The sequence below is a fragment of the Medicago sativa genome, chromosome 5, assembly GCF_051527215.1.
Source record: "Medicago sativa cultivar Bolivia chromosome 5, Bolivia_mono, whole genome shotgun sequence".
Lineage (NCBI taxonomy): Eukaryota > Viridiplantae > Streptophyta > Magnoliopsida > Fabales > Fabaceae > Medicago > Medicago sativa.
Window position 1 is genome coordinate 6,589,709 of NC_140753.1, and position 25,293 is coordinate 6,615,001.

Consider the following 25,293-nt stretch of genomic DNA (forward strand, 5'->3'; position numbering starts at 1 on the left):
GTGTTAAACATTAAATCCAAAATACTCTAGAATGAGCACTTGAGTTAACTCACACAGATGTTAAACATTAAAAAACATCTGTTAACTCACGCGTAAGTATTTTGAAAAGTTTGGTTGGGAGTGAGCAAAAACGTGATGAGAGAAGAGCAGAATTCTCATCATTAGAGAAAGTGGAAGTGAGTAAGTGTAATTTAGTACGCGTGTCAATGTCATGGTGGTGTTGGATATCAACAAATACCCGACAGTAGACATGTCTTCATTGTGAAGAATCGGTGCTCCGTTGTTTGCCTACTAAATCTCCCCAAAGCTAGTAGTTTTTATTGAAATTTTAATACTCTGCTCATGTTTATTTGAGAGATGCACCTTTAGGATTAGGATATATTAGTTTGTAGCAATCTTTAAGAACAAGATTATCTATCCAGCCATCTATCTCTAGATAATGTTTTACATCTTTTTATGCTTAAAATTTGAATGAATCAAATGAAAATTAGGATCGTTTATTCACATTTTTATCCTTTATAATTTTGAAATAATCCATTTTTGATTATTTGCTATCTATTCTGTAGTTTTTAGTAAAGTGACTAGGATCTAAATTATAAAGTTATAAACTAAAACTAGTTTTTACTTTAAATATCAAATATCAAATTCATAAACTAATACTAGTGTTTGCTCTCTTTGTTATTCTTATTTATTTTACGGTTAGATTATAGGTTGAAAGGATCGATTTTAAGGTTCTGCAACAAATTTTAGTTTCCCCCTATTTTAGATAAACCCTAATTTTCATATAGTTCACAAGTCCTCAAAGCAAGGAATTAGAAATTTCATGGTATCTCTCGTCAAGTTTGTGGTTTGTTTCCCTTTTGTTGTTTTTCCGTTTTGATCCTTTTTCCTTTCTTTCTTTCTTGTGCTATGTTTTCTACGCAATATGCTCTGTTTTCTTGTGTTTTGTATCAGTTAATATGATTCTTTAATTGGAAGGTTTAAGCTGTAAAAAGTCTAGATATACCAATATTGCTATGTTGAGAAAATTGGTGTGGAATTTGCATCTGAATTTGAACAAACAGTGGGTTACCACCTTACAAAATCAGTTTCTAAATGTAGTGTAGCAGTTTGATGGAGTATAAATGAATTAAAGGATCCCCAATTCTTGGTGTCTCTCTTTGTTACGTGGGTTTCTAGTATAATTGTATTGTATGTCTCTTTTTATCTAGCCGATTAGCAATTTAGCAAGACTTTATATTGAAGATGTTGGCAAGAATCTCAATGGTGTTGAATAGGTGTCAAGTTGTGAGGCAATATGCAATTGAGTTTCTTTGTGCTGAAAAATAGAGCATCATTCTTGGCATCAAGGTTTATGTTGAATTTCTTGCTGCTTTATGTTATTAGTAATTGATTTGTGCATTTTCTAAGAGCAACTGAATAGTTAAACATACGAAAATATCAACGAGTTTTATGAATTTCAGTTATAATTTTGTAATCAGTACTTTCTGCTCTTTCCAATATTTTGAGCAAGATCCACCACTGTTCTCTGGCTTCTAAATTTAAACAAGCACTATATCCCGACCACTCACTCAAATAGCCGGAGTTGCTCATTCATTTCCGCCGGCGATCACATCTCTCACGGCCAAGACCACCGCTCTATATCTCGACCACTCACTCACTCAACCTTCATTTTCGTTTTCTTCTTCCAATCAAGTAAGTTCTTCAATTTCGATTTCTCAAAGGCTATTTTTTCACTTCATGTGTTGCCATTCGATATCTGTAAGTAACTTCTCACTCATTGATTCGTGCTATTGCAAACATGACACAGATAGATAGAAGAAAAGAGGTTGAATTTTAGGGTAAAATGGTGGTTAGAATTCGACTTTCACGTTTAGGGTGCAAAAACAAGCCATTCTACCGTGTTATGGCTGCTGATAGCAGATCTCCAAGAGACGGAAAGCACCTCGAAGTTCTTGGTTACTATAATCCCTTACCTGGTCAAGATGGTGGCAAAAGAATGGGTATCAACTTTGATAGAGTCAAGTAAGTAGTCATTAATTAATACTGATAGAAATGGAAAGCACACTCGTCAGTTCCCGTCATGACACTAACACTTCTGATTGCACTCAGTTAAATAATTTTTCAAATTATCATTGATGTCGACGTGTCTATGTAAGTACATGATGTATGTGTCGGTGCTTCCATATGACCTTTTGATTGAATGTGTGTCTGGTGTCTGACACAATACTGAGCTATGTGATTGCATTCAATTAATTCATTTTTTCAAATTATTACATATGTCAATATGTTAGTGTTGTGTTGTGTCTGGTGTCTATGTAAGTGCTTCATAGCTAACTAACACTTTTTTTATGCCAATTCTCTCATGTGTTATTTACACATGAGATACTAAAGTGTGACATCTCACCATTCAAATTTGTTCCATTTAAATTCCTCATGTTGGATCGAAATATGGTATATGATAGAACATAATTTGATTCATGTATCCGACCCCACTTAGTGAGATAAGACTTGGTTGTTGTTGTTGTTGTAAATTCCTCGTGTGTTTCTGTCTGTCTCTCTCTTTCTCTTTGTGAATGGTTAGAGATCACACTTAACTCTTCCATGTGTAAGATACACACAAGAGGATCCATTCACGTTTGTCTGATAGTGTTGTTTTTCTTCTTTATGTTTTAGGTATTGGCTTTCTGTTGGAGCTCAACCTTCAAATCCCGTTGAGCGTCTTCTGTTTCGAGCAGGGTTACTTCCTCCACCGCTGACTGTTGCCATGGCGCGTAAAGGAGGACCCCGTGACATGCGTCCTGTTGATGCTTTAACCGGGCGAATCATCGGTCAACAGAAGCCTCCTAATTCCAACAACGGTGACACTGCTGTAACCGAAAACCCTTGAAATCTTGTGTTTTTCATTGCTGTCTTTAAGAGAAGAAGAATAAGTTGGAATTTGAAGCCATTGATTTCAATTGGTAGATTATCTTGCTGTTCATTTATATTTTGTTTTCGTGAACCTGTAGCGAATGTAGTTAGTTTGATTTTAAATTTCCTGTACTGTACTCCTGGTTGGTTATTTGGTGATGAAGATGCAGGATTTTGAAATATAATCCGTGTATACTGTTTCTGCTGTGAATGCATTTGTTGAAACTGTTTGTTCAGTTGTTCATGCTAACTTGTGGTGCTCTTTGTTGTTTTGGTTACTTAAGTGGCAATTAATAGTATGTGTTCCTTGTTGTATTTTATTTGTTAAGGCTTCAAATCAACCCTAAGAATTAGCATATATTAAGTCTTGTATGGCTTTTTCTGTTGATGCATATTGGTTTTGTCTGTTGCAATAATTTGTTGGGTAGAGCTATTTATTGGAATTCTCATCTATTCTACTATGAATTGATTAATAAAATGGACAGCCTGGTGCACTAAAGCTCCCGGATATGCAGGGTTCGAAAAAGGGTCTCACCATTTTGGTTATTATGAATTGATTATTACTGTAAATTATTGTTGGCACAATCTTCGTTTGAATTAGTTTAATCTTGTTGTTTAGACCCGTAGGAAATAGGAAGGAATTGCATTCAAACATGTCTATGCGAGAACTGACTTAGTATTGAGCAGGGGCGGAGCTGCTCCTACACGAGGGTGTGCACCCTCAACTTTTCATAATTATATCTGCCATCCTATTTAACTCATGTTCTGTATATCCTGAGAAATTTATTTTGCACCACTCTCGACAATTGTTTGTTTGTGCTTTTCGTTTTTTATACAATAGGAAGGCTGATCACTGTCAAGTGAATATACTTTTGACAGTACTGCATGTTTTGACCAACAATTTTAAGTTGGTTTTCCCTTGTTACTACTAGTTACTTTTTATTTTCCTTTCCAACTTTCTTGTGTTTTTTTTAGGCACTTATTGTACTACTTGAATTTCCCATGAACACATACAAAATTAAGAACCAAACGGATTGAATCTATATTATGAATTTATGAATTTAATCTTTGAAGGATTTGCCATAATCAGTAGAAACTCTTTGAATTAATACTCAGTAAATTAATAAACTCTCTAAAATAATAAATTTGTCCGGTCCCGACTTGGGCCAATGTAAATAATTGAAAAACTCGATAAAATAATAAGATAATAATTTTTTGGGAGATCCCTTTATAATTTTCGGTCCCAAGAAAATCATAAATTAATAATTCATAGAAACTGAAAAAAAATATATTAAGAATACATTGAACACATTTGTTCCTCTTGTTTACATTTACTATACTTCAAAAGTCATTATTGATTTCCAATGCATATGAACACAGTAGTTACTAATTTACGTTGAGTCCCAAGGTTCGCTGCAACGTAATTCTAAGAGGCATAGACTAATTTGCCTTTTTGTTTGGTATGTACAATATAATTACTTAAAAACTCTTTAAATTAATACTTATTAATTTATCGATAAATTAATAAATTTCTCCGGTCCTGACATTATTAATTTATAGAGTTTTAACTGTAGTCCGTCCCTAATTACATGGACTTTTTGAAAAAATAATGGGAATTCAAAAAATTAAAATTGATGATAAATTTGTTTGTAATTACTACTGTATTTTTTTACAATTCTATCCTTTAAAAGAGAGTTAATGTATATTTTCAACATAATATTTAATGTTGATTGATGAAAAAAAAAATATAATAAATAGAGGCATGTTGGTAATAATTAATTCATGCACTTCTTAAAAAAAAAATTAATTAATGCACTTGGAAATATCTAGGGATGGAAGTAGTACAAAATAATCACAGTTTCTTACTTAATTGACTTGTTTAATAAAAAAAAAAACTCCAAAAATAAATGACACTTTCAATTTTCAAGGTCACATATGTTGTCAATAGCGGTCGCACCACCCGCTATAACGGAGCATAGAAGAAAAAATCAGCCTGCCGCTCCTAGCTGCGATGGAGCGTGTCGTATGTGAATAGCGGTCAAAGCGGTCCGCTATTCAGCAGTGCGGGGCGGAGTCAATGCTGCCAAAGCGGCCGCTGCACACACCCCGTAAAAAGACAATTTTGCCCATTACTTTAAATTGTTTTAAGGGTAGTTTGTAATTTTTGAAACGTTAACTTCATGAATTATGAATACTTTATGAATTTTAAGTAAATGTTTAAGGTATATATGGTATTTTAGTATTAAATATATTAGTGTCTGCGCCACAAAATAGCATCCACTACACGCACCGCTCCCGCGCTGCGCCGCTTTTCCACTTTGACAACAGATATACACCAAAAATGGTCTGTAGTTGTTGTAGTTATAGGATTTGACTTGCCTCAGGATAAGGATCATTCATGACGGATTCTTTTTGTTACGAGACAAAATGAAGTGTAGTGCAGGCTGGTTGCTCTGTAACAAATGAGGTTTCAAAGAACAAAAAAATCAGCACCGCCCAAAAATAAGTGGAGCGGAGCCTCCCTGAAATGCCAGGTGTATGTTATTTGCTTTGTACCACTTAGGTCCTTTTACTTGCACAGGTCTTCCTGTTCTCTGGTACCTCTTCAAAGTAGTCGTAGAGTGCAATATCAACAGGGAACTGTTTTTGAGTTCTGAAATCAATGACCAACGTCATACTTTCTTGTCAGTTGAAACTTGAACAGCAAAGTATTCAATAATCTAAAGTTTAGTTATGTTTTACGTACGTAGCATTATAATTGTTGCATGCAGTTCCATGCTCAATTTTATTCTCTCTTTTTCTATGGCTGCAATGTACACAATTTTGTCAGAGATACTTGTGCTCAACTGCTCAAGAAATTGCAATGGTTCTGCAGGTGAAAAAGCTTCCATAAAAAAACAATGGCTGATTTTTTAAGTGTGAGTAGCGTGTTAAAGTTCAAGAGAACGAGGTTAAGTTTTAGACTGAGTTTCTTTTCTACATGATCATTGAACTAACATTGAATGCCATTTACTAGAAAGTTCGTGGAGGAATAGGGTATGTAAGACTTAAAAATGTTACTTATAGTGCAGTGCACCTTTTTATCACTTAGCAACTACTACATCTTTTTTATTTGAACTAAATGGACATTACCAAACCTTAAATAAACCAATTTCTTATTATACATAATTAACTTTTTTCTTCTTCTTTTAAATTGATATTTATTTGATTATTTTTAAAATTAAATTTGTGTCGATTTGATCATAAATTTTTATTTATCTTCTACATATATTTTTATAAATTATTTATTTATTTTTTTATAGTTTTTTTAGAGCTTATTTATTTTTTATAGTTATCTACTAAGCAAATTTACAATCGTGCATGACATGGTCACTACACTAATAAGCATTCATTCAATTCTATATAATATATATAAGGAGATGCATTTTTACTTTAAAATTGAGACACTTTTCTCCAACTCCAAGTAATCCCAAAGTCTCCAAAATATTCTTATGTGTGTTGCTGCTCTTTCTATTTCTCTTTCTCATGTAAGGCTTCTTCCTCCAATTTAATCCTCTCTCATCTTCTATATGATTATATGGATACAAATTCTAATCCATCATTTCCTTATTATTCCCATGATTGGCCGATCACTCATTTAAATTTGAATTCATGGCACATATCCTTTTTTCTATCTCAAACCAGACCAACCATGTTTCTGTTCAAATGATTTGGTCGTCCTTATCTTACCTTACATAGTAAAGAATATATATTACTTATTATTTTGATTTGTATGTGATCCAAAAATTGAACTTGTAATCTTTTTCATCTTTCTGCATAATATAGAGCTAATCAATTCAATAATTTAAATAGTAGCATATAATTGCTCTACAAATGAGTTAACGTGATTCCTTAAAAATACACTTTGGAGCTTATAAATCATGAAAGGATAAATAGAAATACAAATAATAATAAAATGTCGATAAAAAGAGATAATGAACTCAAATGACTAACAATATTTTTACGTGAGATTATCGCATATATCAAGTAATTTATTGTGTGAGCTAAAGGGGTAAACACAACATATCAATATACTTAAGAGGCATTTGATATACAAAATAAGTTAAGAGACATTTATGTTGTACAAAGTGAATAGAGCATGAGTTTTTGTTTATAATGTACAAAGTTGTTGAATCAATATTTATTCGTTACATTCATAGGAAAACAAATATGACTAAAAATACTAAGTTTGTTTATACTATGTTCATTTTAATTTCTCTATTTCTTGTTGTTACCAATGCCAATGGTAAGCCTTTTTCTCATTGTATTCAAGTTTTCAAATTGACCTCATACATAATATTTTGACCATTTTCAATAACATTCTTTTATTCTTATATTCTTATATTTCAGCTAAAAATTGTACCGATACCTCTGATTGCTCAAGTAATCATTGTTCCTATGAGGGGGTGTCATTATGCATGAATGGTCAATGTATATGCATTTACGAGTAAAGTTGAAAACTAATTGTATTACTTAAGTTTACAATTTTACAATTTGATCTTTCAATTTCTTTTCCAGAACAAGCAGAAGAAAACAATAAAACTGTTTTAGTCACAAACATATAATAAATGTATGTATTGCAAATTCTATTACTTATTTCAATACTTTTATTGCTAAAAGAAAGACCAACACTAATGCGTTCTTCTATCCACCTTTTCTATTGCGCTCAATTGTATACCTATTTGGTCACATCTCCTTATTATTTATGTTTAATATTAGTCCTGCACTTTTATTTTTATGTATGTATGAAACACTTTATTTGTAGATTATACAATATATATTATTATATACAAAAAGTCTCTTGCATGGATTGAACATCACATACAATATAATCATAGACAAAATATTATTGAACAAGATATCAATGGCTTGTATTGAACATCAATGTTTTTGACCTCTCATTTGACAACACTTAGAGCTTACCTCGTAATATAAACATACTTCTATGTTCTTTTTCTTTCCTTTTATCCAACATCTATCCCTCACAATTCTTCGTCCTTAACATAGTCTTCCTAGAAGGTGTATCTATGTCTGACGCAAAATTGTTATTTCAACAAATCCTAACCGTTTCTCAAGGTCTAGAGCCAATTTCAAGAAATTACATCGAGTACGAAATATTTGAAATAAATATTTACCACATATATATATATATATATATATATATATATATATATATATATCATGATAATTTTCACATATAGATAACTAAAAACTATAAATTTATAATTTATATACCAGCTTGATAAGTGGGGAAGTATTAAGTAAAATCTAAATATTTCATTTTAGGTTTAAAATCCAATGCGTGTCTCTCATATGTAGTCCACTTAGTGATAGCACTTAAACTGATAAAGCAATATCTAATTCTTTTTTTTTTCTTTGTTGAAGAAAACAATATCTAATTCTAAATTGTAAACATGATCCTATAATAATTCTAACTATAAACATTAGAGTTTAGAATTACCTGAACATGCAGATAACAATGAACCAATGATCACCGGTCTGCAATTATTCTAATGTGTGTGAGAGAGAAGAGAGAAACCATATTCCACTAGTGATGAAAACGTGTGTAGTCTTAATATGACAATTACACTTTAACTAATGAAAAGAGGTTAGTCCTCTTCTTTAATTGAGTTATATGAAGGGACTCATTCATCATAATAATTCCCATAAAATATTCATCCACATACACCCACTATCACCAGGGCTTAATAATAATGTAATAAAAATCTCAAATTCAATCCAATAATGGTGATCAAATAATTGAGACTAACAATAGATATACTAATTCAAAATTAAAATAACCAAACACTTAGATGACATGGTCACTTTCTTATTTGGAAGTGTACATCTTGATGGCATATTATTCCACATTCTGGATGGATAGCTATTAGATAGAGATTTTTAATAAAAGAGAGGTAGTAGTATAAATGAGGGTGCAAATAGTAGGTGTCTAAAAGTTTAGCTTATTCACAAAAAATTTCTATGCTGAAAAAGGCCAAGCATAAGAAGCACTTGAATATTGATTTCTTTCAGGACCCCACCCCCCCCCCCCCCCCCCCCCCCCCAAGAAATGATTTGAAGACAGTGCTGCACTATGAAGCCCAGATACGGATACCGGTACGGGTACGATACGATACGGGTACGCGGATACGCAAATTTTTCAAAATTTAGGATACGATACGGCTAGGATACGTCAACAAAATTTTTATACTAAAACTTATATGTATGTAAAATACTTGAAGAAAATAAACATTGATTAAAAGAACTCAACACAAATTTTATCTAATATTGATTAACTGAATCATCTCTCTCTCGTTACCTTCATTCACAAGAAGTATAATTTTAAGCGGTTCATCGAGAAACAATTCTAGTGATGCATATCTAAAATTGAATCATATATATCTCCACTGAAGGTTTACATCATCGTCTCACTTTTTTACTCTTCATCTTTTTCTAGGATACGTATCTGTGAAGTATCTTATAAGTATCCTTGTGTATCTGCGGAGTATCGTATAAGTATCCGTTAAAATATTTTTTAAAACTTTAAATAATTAATTCGGATACTTCGTGGGTGCGTATCCGCGAGTATCCGTGGAGTATCGGTATCCGATACGTATCCGGTACGGGTACGTCTCCATTTTGGAGTATCCGGGCTTCATAGGTGCTGCATCATGTTAGCATCTGGTCTCTTGATCTCACGTGCATTATGTTATGCCTCGTTAGGAGTATTGGACTACAAGGTGGTTGGTTACTAAGATTGAAAGAGGACATGCTGTTTGAAATTTGGTAAATCTTTGTTGACCAGTGGTTGGTTGGATTGAAACATTTGAACGATTTACTATCCGATGCTTGTTGGTGGTCGTTTTTTTTTTTTTTTTTTTGTCATTATATGTTTAGCCGTCCAAAAAACCTTAAATTGAAAAAACCTTTTTAATAGGTCCTCTCCAAAGTACTCGCCCCGTTCTAAAATATAAGCAAAGGGAATTCACTTTTTTCATCTCAAAATGTAAGCAAAAAAGATAAATTTTTATTCTATTTAGTTTTTTTTTTAAATCATCCTTTGCAATAAAAACTTTTGCTTATTCTCATGAAATTAAATGCAAACTACATTTAATTTTCTTTCTCTTCCATTTTCTCCATAACAAATAGCCAATGAAAATTATTTTTACATCTTTCCATCTCCCCATGAAACTTATTAAAAACAATATAAAAAATTGGGAAATGCTAACAAGTGCCCTTAGGGCACTTGATAAGAAACTTAAAGTAGTAACTTTATTTTGGAAATTGTTCATTCAACTTATTGAAATATTAAAAAGCAACTTTTTCTACATGAAATTTCACAATTATTTCCTTTTTTGATTCCTTAACCATTGCCCTAAGGGCATTGGTTAGCAAAACCCTAAAAAATTATACTCCACATTCTTACGTTTTAGTTTTCTTAATAAGTGTGGTTTGAGTTTTTTGCTTATATTTTGAGACGGAAGTAGTGCATGCTACTCCCTCCGTCCTTTAATGTAACCTCCCTTTGTTTTTTTTCACATTTCTTAAGAAAAGCTGACAATGTAATTATTATGTCTGTTTTATGTGTTAATATTACCATATTGTCCTTTGTTTGTATATGTATTAAATTTGACTTTTTAAATTTCAAAACAAGTTAGTTGTATTAATTAGGGGTACGTTTAGAAAAAAAATAATAAATGCATCTAGTAATTTGAAAAGGGGTTTAGATTTAAGGACAAAAATAAAGTCAAATGACTGGTTAGATATAGGGACGGAGGGAGTAATATTTACTTCCCCTAAAAACAATGTTATTACGACACTTGTTAGCAAGACTCTTTATATGAGAAATGCTAACAAGTGTCCTTAAGACTTTATTTAAGCATTTATAAGTAGTAGTAGTTTTTATATTGAAAATTGTGTAGTTATGATTTTTACATGTGTTTCATTTGTATTTTCAAGACAAAGTTTCTTTTTGCGTGTTCCTTAAACAATACCCTTAAGTACTTTTTTAAAAAAAAGTCTTGTTCCTAAATATAAGCTCATATACAAATTACTATGTACATTTATTTTTTTTCTAAAGATAACCTTAATTAATAATACTAGCAACTTATTTTAGAATATGAAAAGTCAAAATTAAATATCCATAGTATAAAACAAAAAACAATTTAATAACATTCACGCACAAAATATATATATTAATTACACTATCAATTTTTCATAATATTTGTGTTTTTGGTCAAGGGAGTTTATACCAAGGGACATAGGAAGATAATCTATCATTTTTAGCCTTTTACATACATGAACCAATTTTGTTTGGGGTAATAGTAATTTTGGCAACGAGTAGAACAATAGTCTCTAACTATTTTTAAAATAGTCTTTGATTGTACACTTTATTAATTAAAACATTTTCCTACGTTAAAATATTTCATTAATAATGTGGCTTAATAGCGGTTTTAGCCCCCTAAAAAAAACTACAAAACCGCCCCCTAAGTTTTGCACTTGTGGCAGTTTTGTAGTTTTTTTCTTAGGAGGTCAAAATCGCAACTTTGTAGAAGTTAGGGGACTAAAACTGCTATTAAACCTAATACTGTCATATCAGTCTTCAATATACCTACTATCATACTAATTTTCATAAATATTTACTTATTGTCATACTGATCCTTATAAAAAAGATTATTATCAACGTGAAAAAACTATTTTAACGTCAAAACTATCTAACAGATTGCATAATAAAAATTATTTTGGAATTTCAAAAAATGAACAATTGCCCCAAATTTGTTTATGTAAAATATCGAAGAGTATTATCCCTCAAAAGAAATAAAAAAAAAAGGTGAGTGGATGACGTCAAATTTAGAGAGTTGGCCGGTGGCAATAACAAATGACAGAGTGGCACGTAGCACAATCACTTTATTATCGTTTTATTGTTGTTATTTTCTTCTCTTGTTTTTTTATTTGAATTGAATTTTGTACAGTAATAAAGGAAGGAACAAAGGAACGAAGCTTCATAGAAAAGAAAAAAAAAAAGAAAGGAAAAACGGTCATCGATTCGTTCTGTAAGTAACTAACTTCTCACTCATCAACATTTCACTTCATTGTTTTTTAGGTTTAATTTGCATTCTGTTTATTCATTTTTTATATTTCAATCATCAATCATTTTTTTTAATTAAGCACTTCTTGTTGAATTAAGTGCTTATTATGATCAATTTTGAGGACACGTTATGAACCTTGTTTGGATAAATAACTTAATTAAGTGCTTAAAACATAACTGCTTCTGTAGAAGCTATCTCTATAACAAACCATACAATAAACTGTTTTAATATAAGCTATTTTCAGAAATTATCCCTGAGAGTTTATGGAAATAAGCCGAAAACAGTTTATGGAATTTTCATAAGCTGTTTTCATACGCTCTCTAAGACAGTCTTAAAGTGCTTTTACTATAATATAAGATTAAATAAGCTAATTCTCACAAATTCTGCCGAAAACTTGCACAAGTGCTTATCTCATAACTCACAAGTCCAAATAAACAGTAAGTTCTTCCAAACGCATCCTAAATTATTATTGCTATTAATTTCCGTCTACAAATTGAGGTTAGCTTAACTATTCAAAGTTCAATTTGTTTGATTAGCAGGTCTTATCCATGTTTTGATAGTTTCGATTTACGACTGATATGCATTGAATAATGGAAATGTTTGTTTATGCAGAAAACATATATAGAGGGCTTTGAACTACCTTTTAAATTTTGGTTGAGGGATTAAACCACAGTTAGAGAAAGATGGTGTGTTGTAGAGGCTTCTGGGAGTGCCTTTTGAAGCTTTTAAACTTCATATTGACCGTGACTGGTTTGGCTATTGTGGGTTATGGGATCTATTTGCTGGTTGCATTCGCCAAGACTTCTGATGACGATAAACCCGACATTTCTCCAACGCCAGATATTTCTCCGGTCAGCGGTGATAGTGCTCTAATTCAATTTGGGCGGCCGATGCTTTTGGCTGTGTCTCTATCTGACAACTTTTTTGACAAATTGCCTAAGGCTTGGTATGCTTGCTTACTGCTCTTTTCCTGCCATTTTTGGGGCATATCATTGTGTTATGTGTATCATTGATTACTTCTTTGACTCGTAAAAGGTTTTGTTTTTTGTTATATTTTGCTGCATTAGTTTGGTATATGTTATCTAGTTTGAATCTGAGTTATGTTGATGTTGACTAAACATTATTGTCCTCTAAGAGATTGGAATACATTTCTTTAATGACTGTATATGATAAAATCCATAGTTATTAAGTTAACAATAATACTAACTTGCTTCAGAAAAATTATGGCTAAAATGTAATTGGGAATTTATACCATAGACACTTAAGAATCAACTTCTCTCATCAATTAGCTTTTGAGGCATGGCCACTATGTGTATTCAGTTTGATGCCATATTTTTATGCTTGGATTTGGTCATGCCCGTAAGGGTTAAACGGTGTAACTTTTGAATGCTACTGTAGATCTGTGCTTAAGTAATAACTAGGGCTTCATTATGTAAAATTAAAGGCTAAGCTTATTTCGTTATTTGGTGCATTAATCATCATTGTTGCCTTTTGTTTAAGAAAAGAAACTTTAAACAAACTTGCTTTATACACTTCCTAGAATGGTACACAAAAAGTGAATTTGAATTGAACCTTATTTTTTCTACACATGTTTCTAAGATTTACAGTCTACTTTGATGTATTTGCTTGAGAGAAAGTAAATTACTGATAAAATACCATATGTAGTATTTTGTCCTTGTATTTGTCATTACTGTAAATTGACGAGGCTTTATGATCCTAAAGCTTTATTTGTTATCATTCATGGCTGACTTTTTACATTTATATTCTAATCTGCCAATGTTCAACTCATAATATCAGTATGAATTGCCTTCCTTTCACTTTGTCGTAATTCTTGATACGTATGCATATTGTTTGTATAGGATGAAGTTAACGAAAACCATCCAGTACTGTCTCACTTTAATTGCATGTTTCATGTTTGGCAGGTTTATTTACTTATTTATTGGTGTCGGAGCTGTTCTCTTCATTGTTTCTTGTTTTGGTTGTATTGGAGCTACGACACGGAATGGTTGCTGCCTGATTTGTGTATCCTTATCAAACGTCTTATGCTAAATCCAAAAATATTTCATGGCCACACAAGTTTCAATTAATATAAAAAATGAGTGAAGTTCCTCTTTCACTCTCCCTTTGTATGTGACGTTTTGTGTGCATATATACATGCATTAATCATTAAACGAATTATTGGAAGTTTCCTTAAGTGAACAAAGTATTCAATTTTAGTGGCACTGTTGATCTTGGTAGAGCTGGGATGTGCAGCCTACCTATTCTTTGACAAAAGCTGGAAAGAAGTAAGTAAAATTCTCCATGGTAATTTATGATCTGAAATTGAAGGTATATGGGTCATCTTACAGTTTTTTTTTTTTTTTTTTTTTTTTTTTCTTTCCAGGAAATTCCAACAGATAAAACTGGAGATTTTGATATGATATATGGGTTTCTCAGAGAGAATTGGGATATTGTGAGATGGGTTGCTCTTGGGATTGTCATCTTTGAGGTAAACAAAAAGTTGTTTGATTGGCATTTAAAAGAAATCAATGTTGCTTTGCATTCATACACGCGTCTTTGTCCCGCTTGCTGCTAAGGGAAAGTATAGAAGTACCAAAATATCATCCCATGAATATTGGTTGATAAGTACTAGTTTTAACAAACCCGTATGCTCTTTAGACAAATAAATAGGTTGTTGAAGATTATGAAAATGACTTAAAAATAAGAATTAAAATTTAATAAGAAAGATAAGAGAGAGAAAACAAGATAACCAAAACATTCAGAAAGAAAGGTCTAATTATGCAAACCTAGGGCATTCATTTTCACACATGCAATCATTAAGGTATTACTCCCTTTCTCTATAATTTGTGTTTTTCTTATCAAATTTCCTTCACCTACTCTAATGCTATTGACACCTAATGTTCATTCAATAAAGGGCAACCCGGCGCACTAGAGCTCCCGCATATGCAGGGTCCGGGAAGGGGTCCCACCATTTGGTGTATTGTACACCTAATGTTCATTCAATGTTAATAATATTTTTCAGTCTGAAATTTCCAATGGTCATGCAAGGTTAACAATCAAGAAAAGCATAAAGCACCGACAAGTTTGTTAATTTGATAATGATTGAAAATGAAGGATTCAGTTTTCCTTACAGTTCCATTAATTCCAGTTGCCAGACAAATAATTAGCTAAGTAAAGAATGACCATTCTTATAGATATAGGATCCAAAGTTCATAATGTAGGACCTACTACAGTGCTATGCTCGCCATAGGTTTCGTTGCACATAGTAAAAGAGACAACCAAACCAAGAACTAAAACCATAAGAAAATCCATAATACAATAAAAAACCAAACTAAGAATTCCTTTTTGAAAGGAATGATATTCAAATGCAGTAAAGAAACTCTATCTCTCACTTGTAAATGCTGTGGAAATCATATTGGAGCGGGAGAGTGAATCCCAAAGAATACAGGGAAGGCTGGAAGGTGGTATGAAACTGTGCATCTCGTGTTTGAACATTGACGGAGGCTTTTATAGTTGAAAGGATGAGTATATTTCCCAAAATAATGTCGCAAAAGTAGTATCGTTATGCTGAAGACTAACATAATTGTGGCAAAAAATACGATAAACTGTGCTTCAGGATACAAGCATGTGCCATAGGTGTTTTTGTGTTGGATCTTGAATTCTCAAAATATCACACCCTCCTCAATCATACCGAAACCGGAAACAAGCCTTTCTTGCTTTGAAACTCCCAAAAGTGAACCCTTTTATCCAAGTATTTTCAACAACCACTAAGTTCATCAATTCTACAGCAATAAGGGTAAATGTAAATGGATCAAAGTTAGGATAAAAAACTTGAACATTAATTAAAATCACCCAAATTTTCTCGTAGAATCGCATATTAACAATGTGAATAACAATTTGTCAATTTGTGTGCATGTACCCATCGAAGCTCCTAGGATTAAAACCGAGCTTTCAATTTCAAATTGGATTGGGCAATTAATATACTTAGAATGCTTGAAATCTTGATGAGGAGAATGCACTGGTTTTTTTATTGATAGAAAACTTTTGAGAGCAGAAAAACAAGGGAAATGAATTGATTATTAACACCATCTTGGTTAATAATTTTATTTGAGTTGTTTGACAGTCATCAATGACAACGGCACAAACAAAGCCTTTTCCCTTTAGGTGAGGTCGTATGGATCTGTCATTGTCATAATGCTCTATCATGTATTAGTATAAGGAAAGGGTATTCTCTTGCGTAGTTTGGAAATATACAGAGAAACCGACAGAAGTACCGGTAAGGAGGCTGGATGTAATGGAAGATAGTCCAATAGCTATAGAGGGACAATGAACTATAAGTCTCACTAGAAAAGATTTAGAGGTACAATGGTGATCAATGAAAACGTTGCTAGAATTTCAGTCCCTGACCTGGATTTAGGCATACTCCGCTCTAGTGGCCAATTTTTCACATTTCTTTATTAAAGAGAAATGAAGTCACGAGGATATACTCGTGGACCTAGTTTTTCTCCCTGCCTACCCTGATTATCCACCATCAAAAAAAGGAGAGAGGTATACTTGGGGGGTCTAATGTAATGAAGGCTTTAAACATTTATGCAATGTAACATGCTCATTTTCATGTTTGTCAAACAAAAAATCTGGTGTGTTCTTATTATATTTTGTCTAAGGAATGTGTATCGAATTGCAGGCTCTTCTTTTCTTGTTAGCCCTTATTGTTAGGGCTGTAAATAGGCCAGCAGATTACGATAGTGATGATGAGCTTATTAATCCAAGGCAGCAAGTTCGGCAGCCATTGCTCAATAATAGACAAGCAGGTCCACCATCAGGGTTACCAGTTGCTGGGACAACGGACCAACGCCCAAATAGAAATGATGCATGGAGTACACGGATGAGGGAGAAGGTGCAATCTTTATTATTTTTCAGTGCACTTTATCTGATATTATGTTCTGCTGGTTTTCATATATTTGTCTTAACAAGTATGCATACAAATTACTTAAGAATTGCATTAAATAGCACTATACTTGTGTGAGTGTGGTGTGTATATGGCTTTGACTTTTGCCTTCCTGTCTTATGCTCCTGTTTCTGTACAATTAAAAGTATGCTCTCACTAGAGGAATATATTTTAATTTGGTATATCTAAGCACTTGGGAAACCCTCCCTTAAAAGCTAGTGATCAAGGAGGGAGAACCAGGCCACTTAAATACTACACCGAGCATCCCATAGTAGTCGTGTGGTACATGGGCACCCAATAATAACCAAGTTCCTAGCATGATCATACAACCAGAAGAAATGTTGATATTAGACTTGAAGTAAAATAATCTTTGATAGATTTCCTGGTTCTGCACAAAAAAAAAAAAAACTATTTAACTTTGATAGATTTTACATAAGATAGAAATTGTTTTTCATTTGGTTATAATATAATTATGAAAGACACATTTTATATTATAAAAAGCAGTTACATACATCTATAGTTTTTTAAAGGAAATACTCAAAGCAGCTTTTGATAATAATATGAAATATATTATTTGTTTTTCAAATTATTAGCTTTTAAAATGTTCTTACAAACATTGTAAAAACTTAAAAAATTTACTCTAATTCCTCTCACCTCTTACACACATAAATGGTCATTTCATTGAGTTTCCTGATTATAGTACAACTGTCATATTTCTGACTACATCGATTAAGCGATATCATTAATATCATATCACACCATGAATCATATTTGATGACAGACAATTTAATCTTTCACACTTGAAACTACTGTACTTGAGCATACATTGTGCTCAGCAAGTAGTTTCCTGACTATAATGTCATTGCATTTTTGAAAGAATATTGCATCATTGAAATAACATTGTCTATACATTTTCATGTGAGATTTTATGAAGATTTCAATTCAGACCATTCTATTGATTTGATGTCTCAATTCTCAAATGGATGGCTAAACACCTTAACCGGAATTTTATGTAATGTTTTTCTGATGCCACAAAAAGCACAAAACAGAATATCCTTTTTACATTAGACATTTTTCAACCAGCTCTGTTATTTAGCAATCTATAGTGTAAATGTATTATTTAGTTAGTCTTTCTGTTTTTCACCACTCTGAATTGTGATCAATATGTTAGGGATGATTCGAGAAATGACACATTACTATAGTTTTTTAGTTACATAGCTGATCATGGCTTTGTATGCGATTTTTAGTTTTTTACTGTCTGACAATACTGCTCCTTGTTCAGTATGGGCTTGATACTTCAGAGTTTACGTACAACCCATCCGAGTCGCAAAGGTTCCAGCAAGCAAACTCACAGCCAACTGAAGAAAAAAGCCGCTGCACCATCATGTAATCTCTTCATGTCTGCGATTCTAAGCCATATCACATGGCATTGATTTGGCTTCCAATTATTATTTCTGTGGTCAATGGTGTTGAGATTGGAAGTTTGAGAGAAATATATCTTTTGTGGAGTTTGTGTACAGCTCTCACTTTAAAGGGTTATTTCTTGACATGACAAAATCTTGTTTATTTTTGTGTTAATATTGTGCTGTGAGAGTGAGACATCATAACTTAATGTGGGCTGTGGCGTTATTTATGTTCATAGTTTAGGATACTAGTAGTAAAGTCATTAGATGCTGATATCATTATCTTTGTCTCCGAAAGATTGAGTTAGTTTTTCTAGTCTCTGCAGCAACAAAAAATCTAGTCCAATTCTAAAAAGCTGGCATTAATTTAGTTTCTTTGATCTCTGTGTTTCCCATTATTACAATAGAGTATAGACAAATTTTAAATATTAAATGAATCCAACCTTATTTCAAATAGATTAGTTCATACATAATGACAATATAAAACTAATTTACACTATCGTCTAATAATATCATTATCCTCTTGACACGCCATTTTCAAATAAAAAACTTAAAAAAAAAAATTCTAATTATGTGTTTTCTTTTTGTCGTTTACTTCTGTGTTGGGGTGAGTTTTTCCTTCTATCTTCGTTTGTTCTTTCTGCATAGCCAAAAAATACTAACTGTAGGGATGACACTACATATGTTCAACAGTGGAAATTGAGGATGCAATATAAGGAAACATAACAAAGCATGTTAACCAACACAATATTGCTAACAAAAATAAAACTGTTTAATAAAGTGCGAGTCAATACAATATTTTAGTTTGCGACACAAGTGTTTTTTGAATGAAAAATAGAAAAAGAAAGACTTTTTTGTCAAAAAAAAAAAGAAAAAGAAAAACTTTGTTCACGTTTGAAAGAAAACGGGGTAAGATAAATGGTAATTTCCATTACTAATTTTTTTGTAATAACTAATGATATAAATGAACATATTTTTAAAATGTGTGACATTAATTACACATTTATACACAAAACCTATAATAATAGAGATGTCCATTTTTTTTAATTGTTAGAAGAAAAAAAAGATTAAAGACAACTAGACGGTTTTTACCCAAAGTTAAAATGCGAATGACACGTATGGATAATTTTTTTTAAACTGCGGGTGTGAAGACGGGTCATACTACCTTACCTAGACCCTGCCATCCCTCTATATATAAGCTGGGGCTATTTGCAAATTGCAACAAATCAACATGGGAATGTACCTATCATAGATTGTGGCTCATAGAGGACTATGTTTAGCAGGTAATTAATTTTTTTTAAGGAAAGTAATTATAATTAGCTACCATGGGTGAAGAGGTAGTTTATGTTAGGACCACTCAATTAAAATATGTTTCCTGGACACCAAGGTATATTTGCATGTTGTGATTAAAAAACATTTTTGGCATTATTAAAAAAATAACGTGAATTGCACAATGGATAATGGTAAAATTATTTTTTTATTTGCTGTAATAAAGTATTTTATTTTTAAAGGACAACTTGCACTTCAGTGGGTTATTAAAACTACAAATTATTTTATTTTTAATATGATGAAGACACCTTTAAAGTTTGGTTGAGTATATATTCATAGTCATGTATTTTTTCATGTTAGTTTATTAAAAATAAAATCAAGTTTTGTATGAATTTTGTCTACGGGATATCAGTATCAAATCAAACTTTAAGATACGTAAGAATTTTCAGTTCTATATACAGACCAAATAAAACTTATTTTACATGTACATCCAACAAAATCATATCAAGTAGTAGATAATTTTTTTTTTTTTTTTTGAAGGAATCAAGTAGTAGATAGTTGTAAATATATTATAGAAATTAACCTAAAAATAAATATTAGGTTATAAAGTCTTGGATGCAAAATTCACTTGCATACAAAATTTAAACCAATCCTATTAACTAACCCAGGTTATTAGATAAACATCAAATAATTCATGTAATGCCTACGACAAATTGAGAATCAAATTCTCAACTGTACGACTTTTATTAGTGGCTAATTCATTGATCAAAATTAGCCGTATAAGATTGTTCTTTCTACTACTTAACAATTTATATCGTTTGAATGTACATGATGAAAAGTAGCACCCAGTTTAAATGTTTAGTTGGAAGTTGGAACATGACATTGCTTTTATCATATGACAAATCAAAAACAAAGAAGCAAGGACTTTACCAAATTATTTTGTTAAAAGAAAAAAACAAGTGTGCCAAAAGTTATCAATATCAATCAATAATAATTTCAAGAAGTTGGGAATGACGGTCCAGTGTAAGAAGCAAATTCCCGTTATAGTTGACGATGTTATGCCGTCAAATAAATCTCTTCATGAATTGATTAAAAAAAATAAATCTCTTTATGAATTGATTAATTAAATATGTTCCATAAGAAGCCTCTGGAACCTCTTTCGGTTATTATTCTAATTCTAAATAAACACAATTTCCCTTTCTGCGTACGTACATTATGCACAAAACTTTACATTCCATAATACTATATTGCATTTGCATGTTATATGTTATCAGTATTATTTTTTATATGGACGCGTTCGTCAACCCATTTAATTAGTTTTTGCATGAAACCTTCACCATATATATGGTGGTGTCCATGTAGAATAAGTGCATGATACATTACAATGCATGATGCAATATTTATTCTGCAACTAAAACTCACTTACGCAACTCAATCTGAAAACCATATGGTTGCAATTTATTTAAACTTCCTTCCACTTAGTCTACTAATTCTTATATTTAGCTATTTAATTTAATTTAATCATATATTATGTGATTCTTTATTGCAAGAGGGGATTAACTAATGTTCACAAACTTATTAGGAATCTATAATGGTGAAGATATAGATCCCCTTTTTTGTGGATTTGCTTAGCAGTGACGAGTTGGCTGTTGTCACACCTTCATTTTCTTGTCTAATCTTTCTTTTCACATTTGATTTTTCATTTTTTTATTATATTTAAAAGTTTAGGTGAATTTGGTGTCAAGTCTCATCAAACACACTTCTAAGTCTTCATACGAGTATTTTTCTAAAACTGTCTAAAATTTAATATGATAACATATTTAAATTAATGGTGAATTTGTTGAACCTTTAAAATGTAGTTTTTGTTAAAATCTCCGTTATACATCGTAATTCCATCAAACACCGTCAATTCAAACATATAATAATTTTGAGAGATTTTAAACCTTTGAAAACCTATCACCATCTTTATTCTTTAAATATGCTTAGTTGCTAGCTTGCATCCAAAATATAAACAAATATAGAAGGCATTTTAAAAATATAAAACCATAAAGAATAGAAGAAATAAAATAAAGTTTAGTAGTTAGTTACTAGTGTTATAGATGGTTGACACACTATACCATGATTGAGTTGTAACACAAATATCTTGAATTTTATTGCTTTAGACTGTGGTGATCCCGTATTGTCTAATTGTTGCTTTCACTGTCTTAATAATTGTGTAATAACTCATTCATTTCCTAAAGAAAAAAACTCCTTGACCAAAAGAATAATAATTATAATTGAATAATTTTTTCCTCCCCCTAATATCTAGTCAGTTCACACTGTGAAATTTCTTAAATTTGCCTAAGGGGTGATTTAATAAATAATATGTACCCATTGCATTTTGTAGAAGAAGTGCATGTCTTTTCTTATGAGAGAAAAATGCTCATATAGGTGGTCCATGAACGATTTTTTCCAATTTGAAACTATGTGCTCTTTTTTAGTTGGAGAAGGACCATTCATTGAGTCTTTTCTTAAGGTACAAACATTGCGTAAGTATGTAGATAATATTATGGAATTGAACTTTGAACTTTTCTTTTTCCAGTTGGATTCAATCAAATCTATTGAAGAAGTTGATCAAAAGGGTTAGGATTTTCATGATAAGATTTTCATTTTGCAAATCGACATGGCAACAACTATACATCTACAAATTAGATTGCTCATTCTAAACTATTATTATATATGCAAATGATTTAATTTGTCATTAAAATCCAGTGGTATGAGTTAGAACGTTCAATTCGATGACTAGCACTTGCCTATAATAAAAACTCATTCCATGATATGATTATTAGGTTTAAGTGTAAGTGATTAGTGTTAGTCCCACATGGATCAATGTAGATATATAAGACGCGATGATGTCTAATATTTTAAAATTTTGATTGAAAATGTGGTGTCAAAATCGATATTTCTTGGATTATTTGACCTAAGCCGGTTTATTAATTTTTAATGCGTCATATTTGAATTTAATTTAAGTTTTTTTCTTTCTTTCCATGGCTCTATTTTGGTTGTGGATCTTAGCTAATTACAACCACGGAAACGACAATTATGGAAGATAGTAAACTTAATTTTCCTCAACAAGGATACTATGGCTTATCAAATAGAAAAAGGGGTACTATGCTAGACAGCTATAATGCTAAATGCCAACATTTTATTGTTTCTATCCAAGTAACATCACATATCACAATTGCAGTTGTTATTATATATATTCCATTTTTGTTTGTTCAAAAAAAAAAACATCACATATCACAATTTCGAATTTTCCTTGTCTAGCCTAAGCCATAATCCCACTAATTTTAACTCGTTGTTGCGTTCAACATCCAGCAGATTTGAAAGGGCACCACTTCTAAAATTGATATTTAAAAAAAAAATTGGGTATTTTGATTGTACCAAAAAAAAAATTGGGTATTTTGAAAATTTGAAAAAAAAATCAAATTAAATATTTTTTTTTGAAGAAAAATTAAATATTGTTTTCAGTGTTATGAACTACCTTTTATAAGATCAGTTTTAGTTTTCTCTCATTCACAATTAAAATAGGAAAATTCATAACTAAATGTCATCTTAGTCGTTCACATGCAAAATGATGAAAAACAAATATTAAAAAAAATAAGAAATGTTGTTGAAAAGTAAATATCCCCTACGGCAACAACTATATATACGTCCACAAATTTGATAAGATACCACATTATTTCATGTATTTTAAATTTTTATACATAAGAATATGCTAATAAATTTGATAAATTCGGTGTAAAATTGCCAAACATTCACAAATAATCATTTATATTTATATGACTTTTAAGTTAGATACGATGAAAGTCGAAATGTTTTAATGATCTAATAGGTACGATTGACTTTTAAAGTTTCACCGTATCTAACTTAAAAGTCATATAAATATACAATTATTGAATATGATGAATAAGATAGGTGTCTCATATACATATTTTAAAGTTTTAGGTAAAGATGCGACGTCTTCCTCTATTATTAATCGTGGAGCATTGATTCCTTATTGTTCCTAGTGTTCATCCAGACTTTCCCAACAAGTAATATTCTGAAGAAGGAGAGTTGATGCTGGTTTTGGATCCTGGTATTGGATTTGTTATTGGGTAAACTATGGATTAGAAAAAGATTGAACAAATAAAAGATGGTGTGACTCATCATACTCCCCAACACATATCCTCATTCAATATTACCTTGTTTATGCCCAACAATATCACATATCAAAAGGTCGAATTTTCCTTGTCTGGAAAAATTAAGTCATATATAAACCACCGATTACTTTTGTTGATAAAAAAATTATATGGATTTCGATTAATGGATCCAATTTTTCCACCTCTAATTACATTATATTTTTGAGATGGGGATGACATTCTAAAGAATCAAAGAAAGAATCATTATCGCTGTCAAGATTAATAAACTGTTTGAAAGATGCTTATTGAGAGGCCATGGCATATATAACACCTGCAGGGATGCATGTGCTCCTTGATGCTTTTAACATTGAAATTCCTCACAATCATAATTAATTTGATTGAATTGAATTGAATTCTTAGCTATGAGTCCAATGGCACAAAGTCACACATATAATTATTCCTTGGTTTCTTTTTAAGTGTTACTAACTTTTTAGAATTTTTCCCCTAAAAGAAAAACTTTTTAGATTTTTTTCGTTTGTGTTGTTTATATTTTATTTTCAAAATCTAAAGTGATTTTTTTTATTTGACAAAATCTAAAGTGATATTGACTATATTATTTTTAAAAGATATTTCATCCATTCCTAAATACATGTCGCATTTTGATAATATTCACATAACTTGCTTTGATCATATTTTTTAACTGATATATAAATATTAAATACAAATGATAGCATACAAGATGTTAGATTTGTCTCACGGAATATTTTCAAAAAATCAAATTTTTATAATTTTTTATTATAAATAATTAAATAAATTAATAGTTAAATTTGTGTCTTTAACATGTGTGAAACGGTTGACATGAAATATCTTTAACTAATTATTACAAAAATTAAAGTAATTAAAATGATGTAATACATAGACAAGAACATAAAAAAACAAATAATTTAATTTTTTCTTATTGATTTTCGTAGTAAATTTAACCAACACATAAAAGAAACAGAAATAGTGTGATTTAGAGATGCAGTTCTAATAAAATAAACAAAGAAGGAAAAGCAATTCTTAACAAATGTGTCAACTTTATGTGTTATATCTATAACAATTTTAATATAATCAAACTCCAAATTATCAAGGTCTATTTTCTCTGGAAATCGGAGAATTAATAAGAAAAAGAAAATAATGGAAAACTACTAACCAAAGTTAGAACAACATTAACTATTGAATCTATTTTATCGAGTAAACTTTTAATTTTGTTGATAAACTATCTGTCTCTTTCTCAGTTATTGAATTAATCTAATGGTTGAGATATCAATCAACCATTTAATTAAGAGTTGAATAAGTTTATAGTTACTATAAATATATCATATTTTATTTTAGTGATGATAATATTTTTAAATTTCTCAAAAAAAAAAACAACGATCGTTTAAATATTTTTCGTCAACAAATTTGTCATCATATATAAAAACATAAAATTT

At 31.0% G+C, this 25,293-nt stretch overlaps 2 protein-coding genes and 1 long non-coding RNA gene across 7 annotated transcripts; 2 read left to right on the forward strand and 1 right to left on the reverse strand.

The window, feature by feature from the left end:
- The first annotated feature begins 261 nt into the window (after nt 1–261).
- Nucleotides 262–3,163, forward strand: LOC146919558 (small ribosomal subunit protein bS16m/bS16c-like). 4 transcript variants are annotated; one of them, XM_085712998.1, is made up of 4 exons: nt 262–1,350; nt 1,482–1,695; nt 1,811–2,025; nt 2,677–3,163. In XM_085712998.1, the coding sequence occupies exons 3-4, from the start codon at nt 1,847–1,849 to the stop codon at nt 2,888–2,890; spliced, it is 393 nt and encodes a 130-aa protein (XP_085569124.1). In that variant the 5' UTR covers nt 262–1,350; nt 1,482–1,695; nt 1,811–1,846; the 3' UTR covers nt 2,891–3,163. The 4 variants fall into 4 exon arrangements, with proteins under 4 accessions (XP_085569124.1, XP_085569123.1, XP_085569125.1 ...); XM_085713000.1 differs by having other exon boundaries at nt 409–1,350; nt 1,815–2,025; XM_085712997.1 differs by having other exon boundaries at nt 262–1,695.
- An 8,793-nt stretch (nt 3,164–11,956) lies between these two features.
- On the forward strand, nt 11,957–18,772 carry LOC146919559 (tobamovirus multiplication protein 2A-like). 2 transcript variants are annotated; one of them, XM_085713002.1, is made up of 7 exons: nt 11,957–12,478; nt 12,654–12,987; nt 13,964–14,063; nt 14,246–14,326; nt 14,425–14,529; nt 16,726–16,938; nt 18,272–18,772. In XM_085713002.1, exons 2-7 carry the CDS (start codon nt 12,725–12,727, stop codon nt 18,377–18,379), a joined length of 870 nt encoding a protein of 289 aa, XP_085569128.1. In that variant the 5' UTR covers nt 11,957–12,478; nt 12,654–12,724; the 3' UTR covers nt 18,380–18,772. The 2 variants fall into 2 exon arrangements, with proteins under 2 accessions (XP_085569128.1, XP_085569127.1); XM_085713001.1 differs by having other exon boundaries at nt 11,957–12,005.
- On the reverse strand, nt 15,313–17,446 carry LOC146919560 (uncharacterized). Its single transcript, XR_015011526.1, has 2 exons — nt 17,060–17,446; nt 15,313–15,823 (listed from the first exon to the last, which is right to left on the reverse strand). It is a non-coding gene; the product is annotated as an uncharacterized LOC146919560 (long non-coding RNA).
- Nucleotides 18,773–25,293: the final 6,521 nt, after the last annotated feature.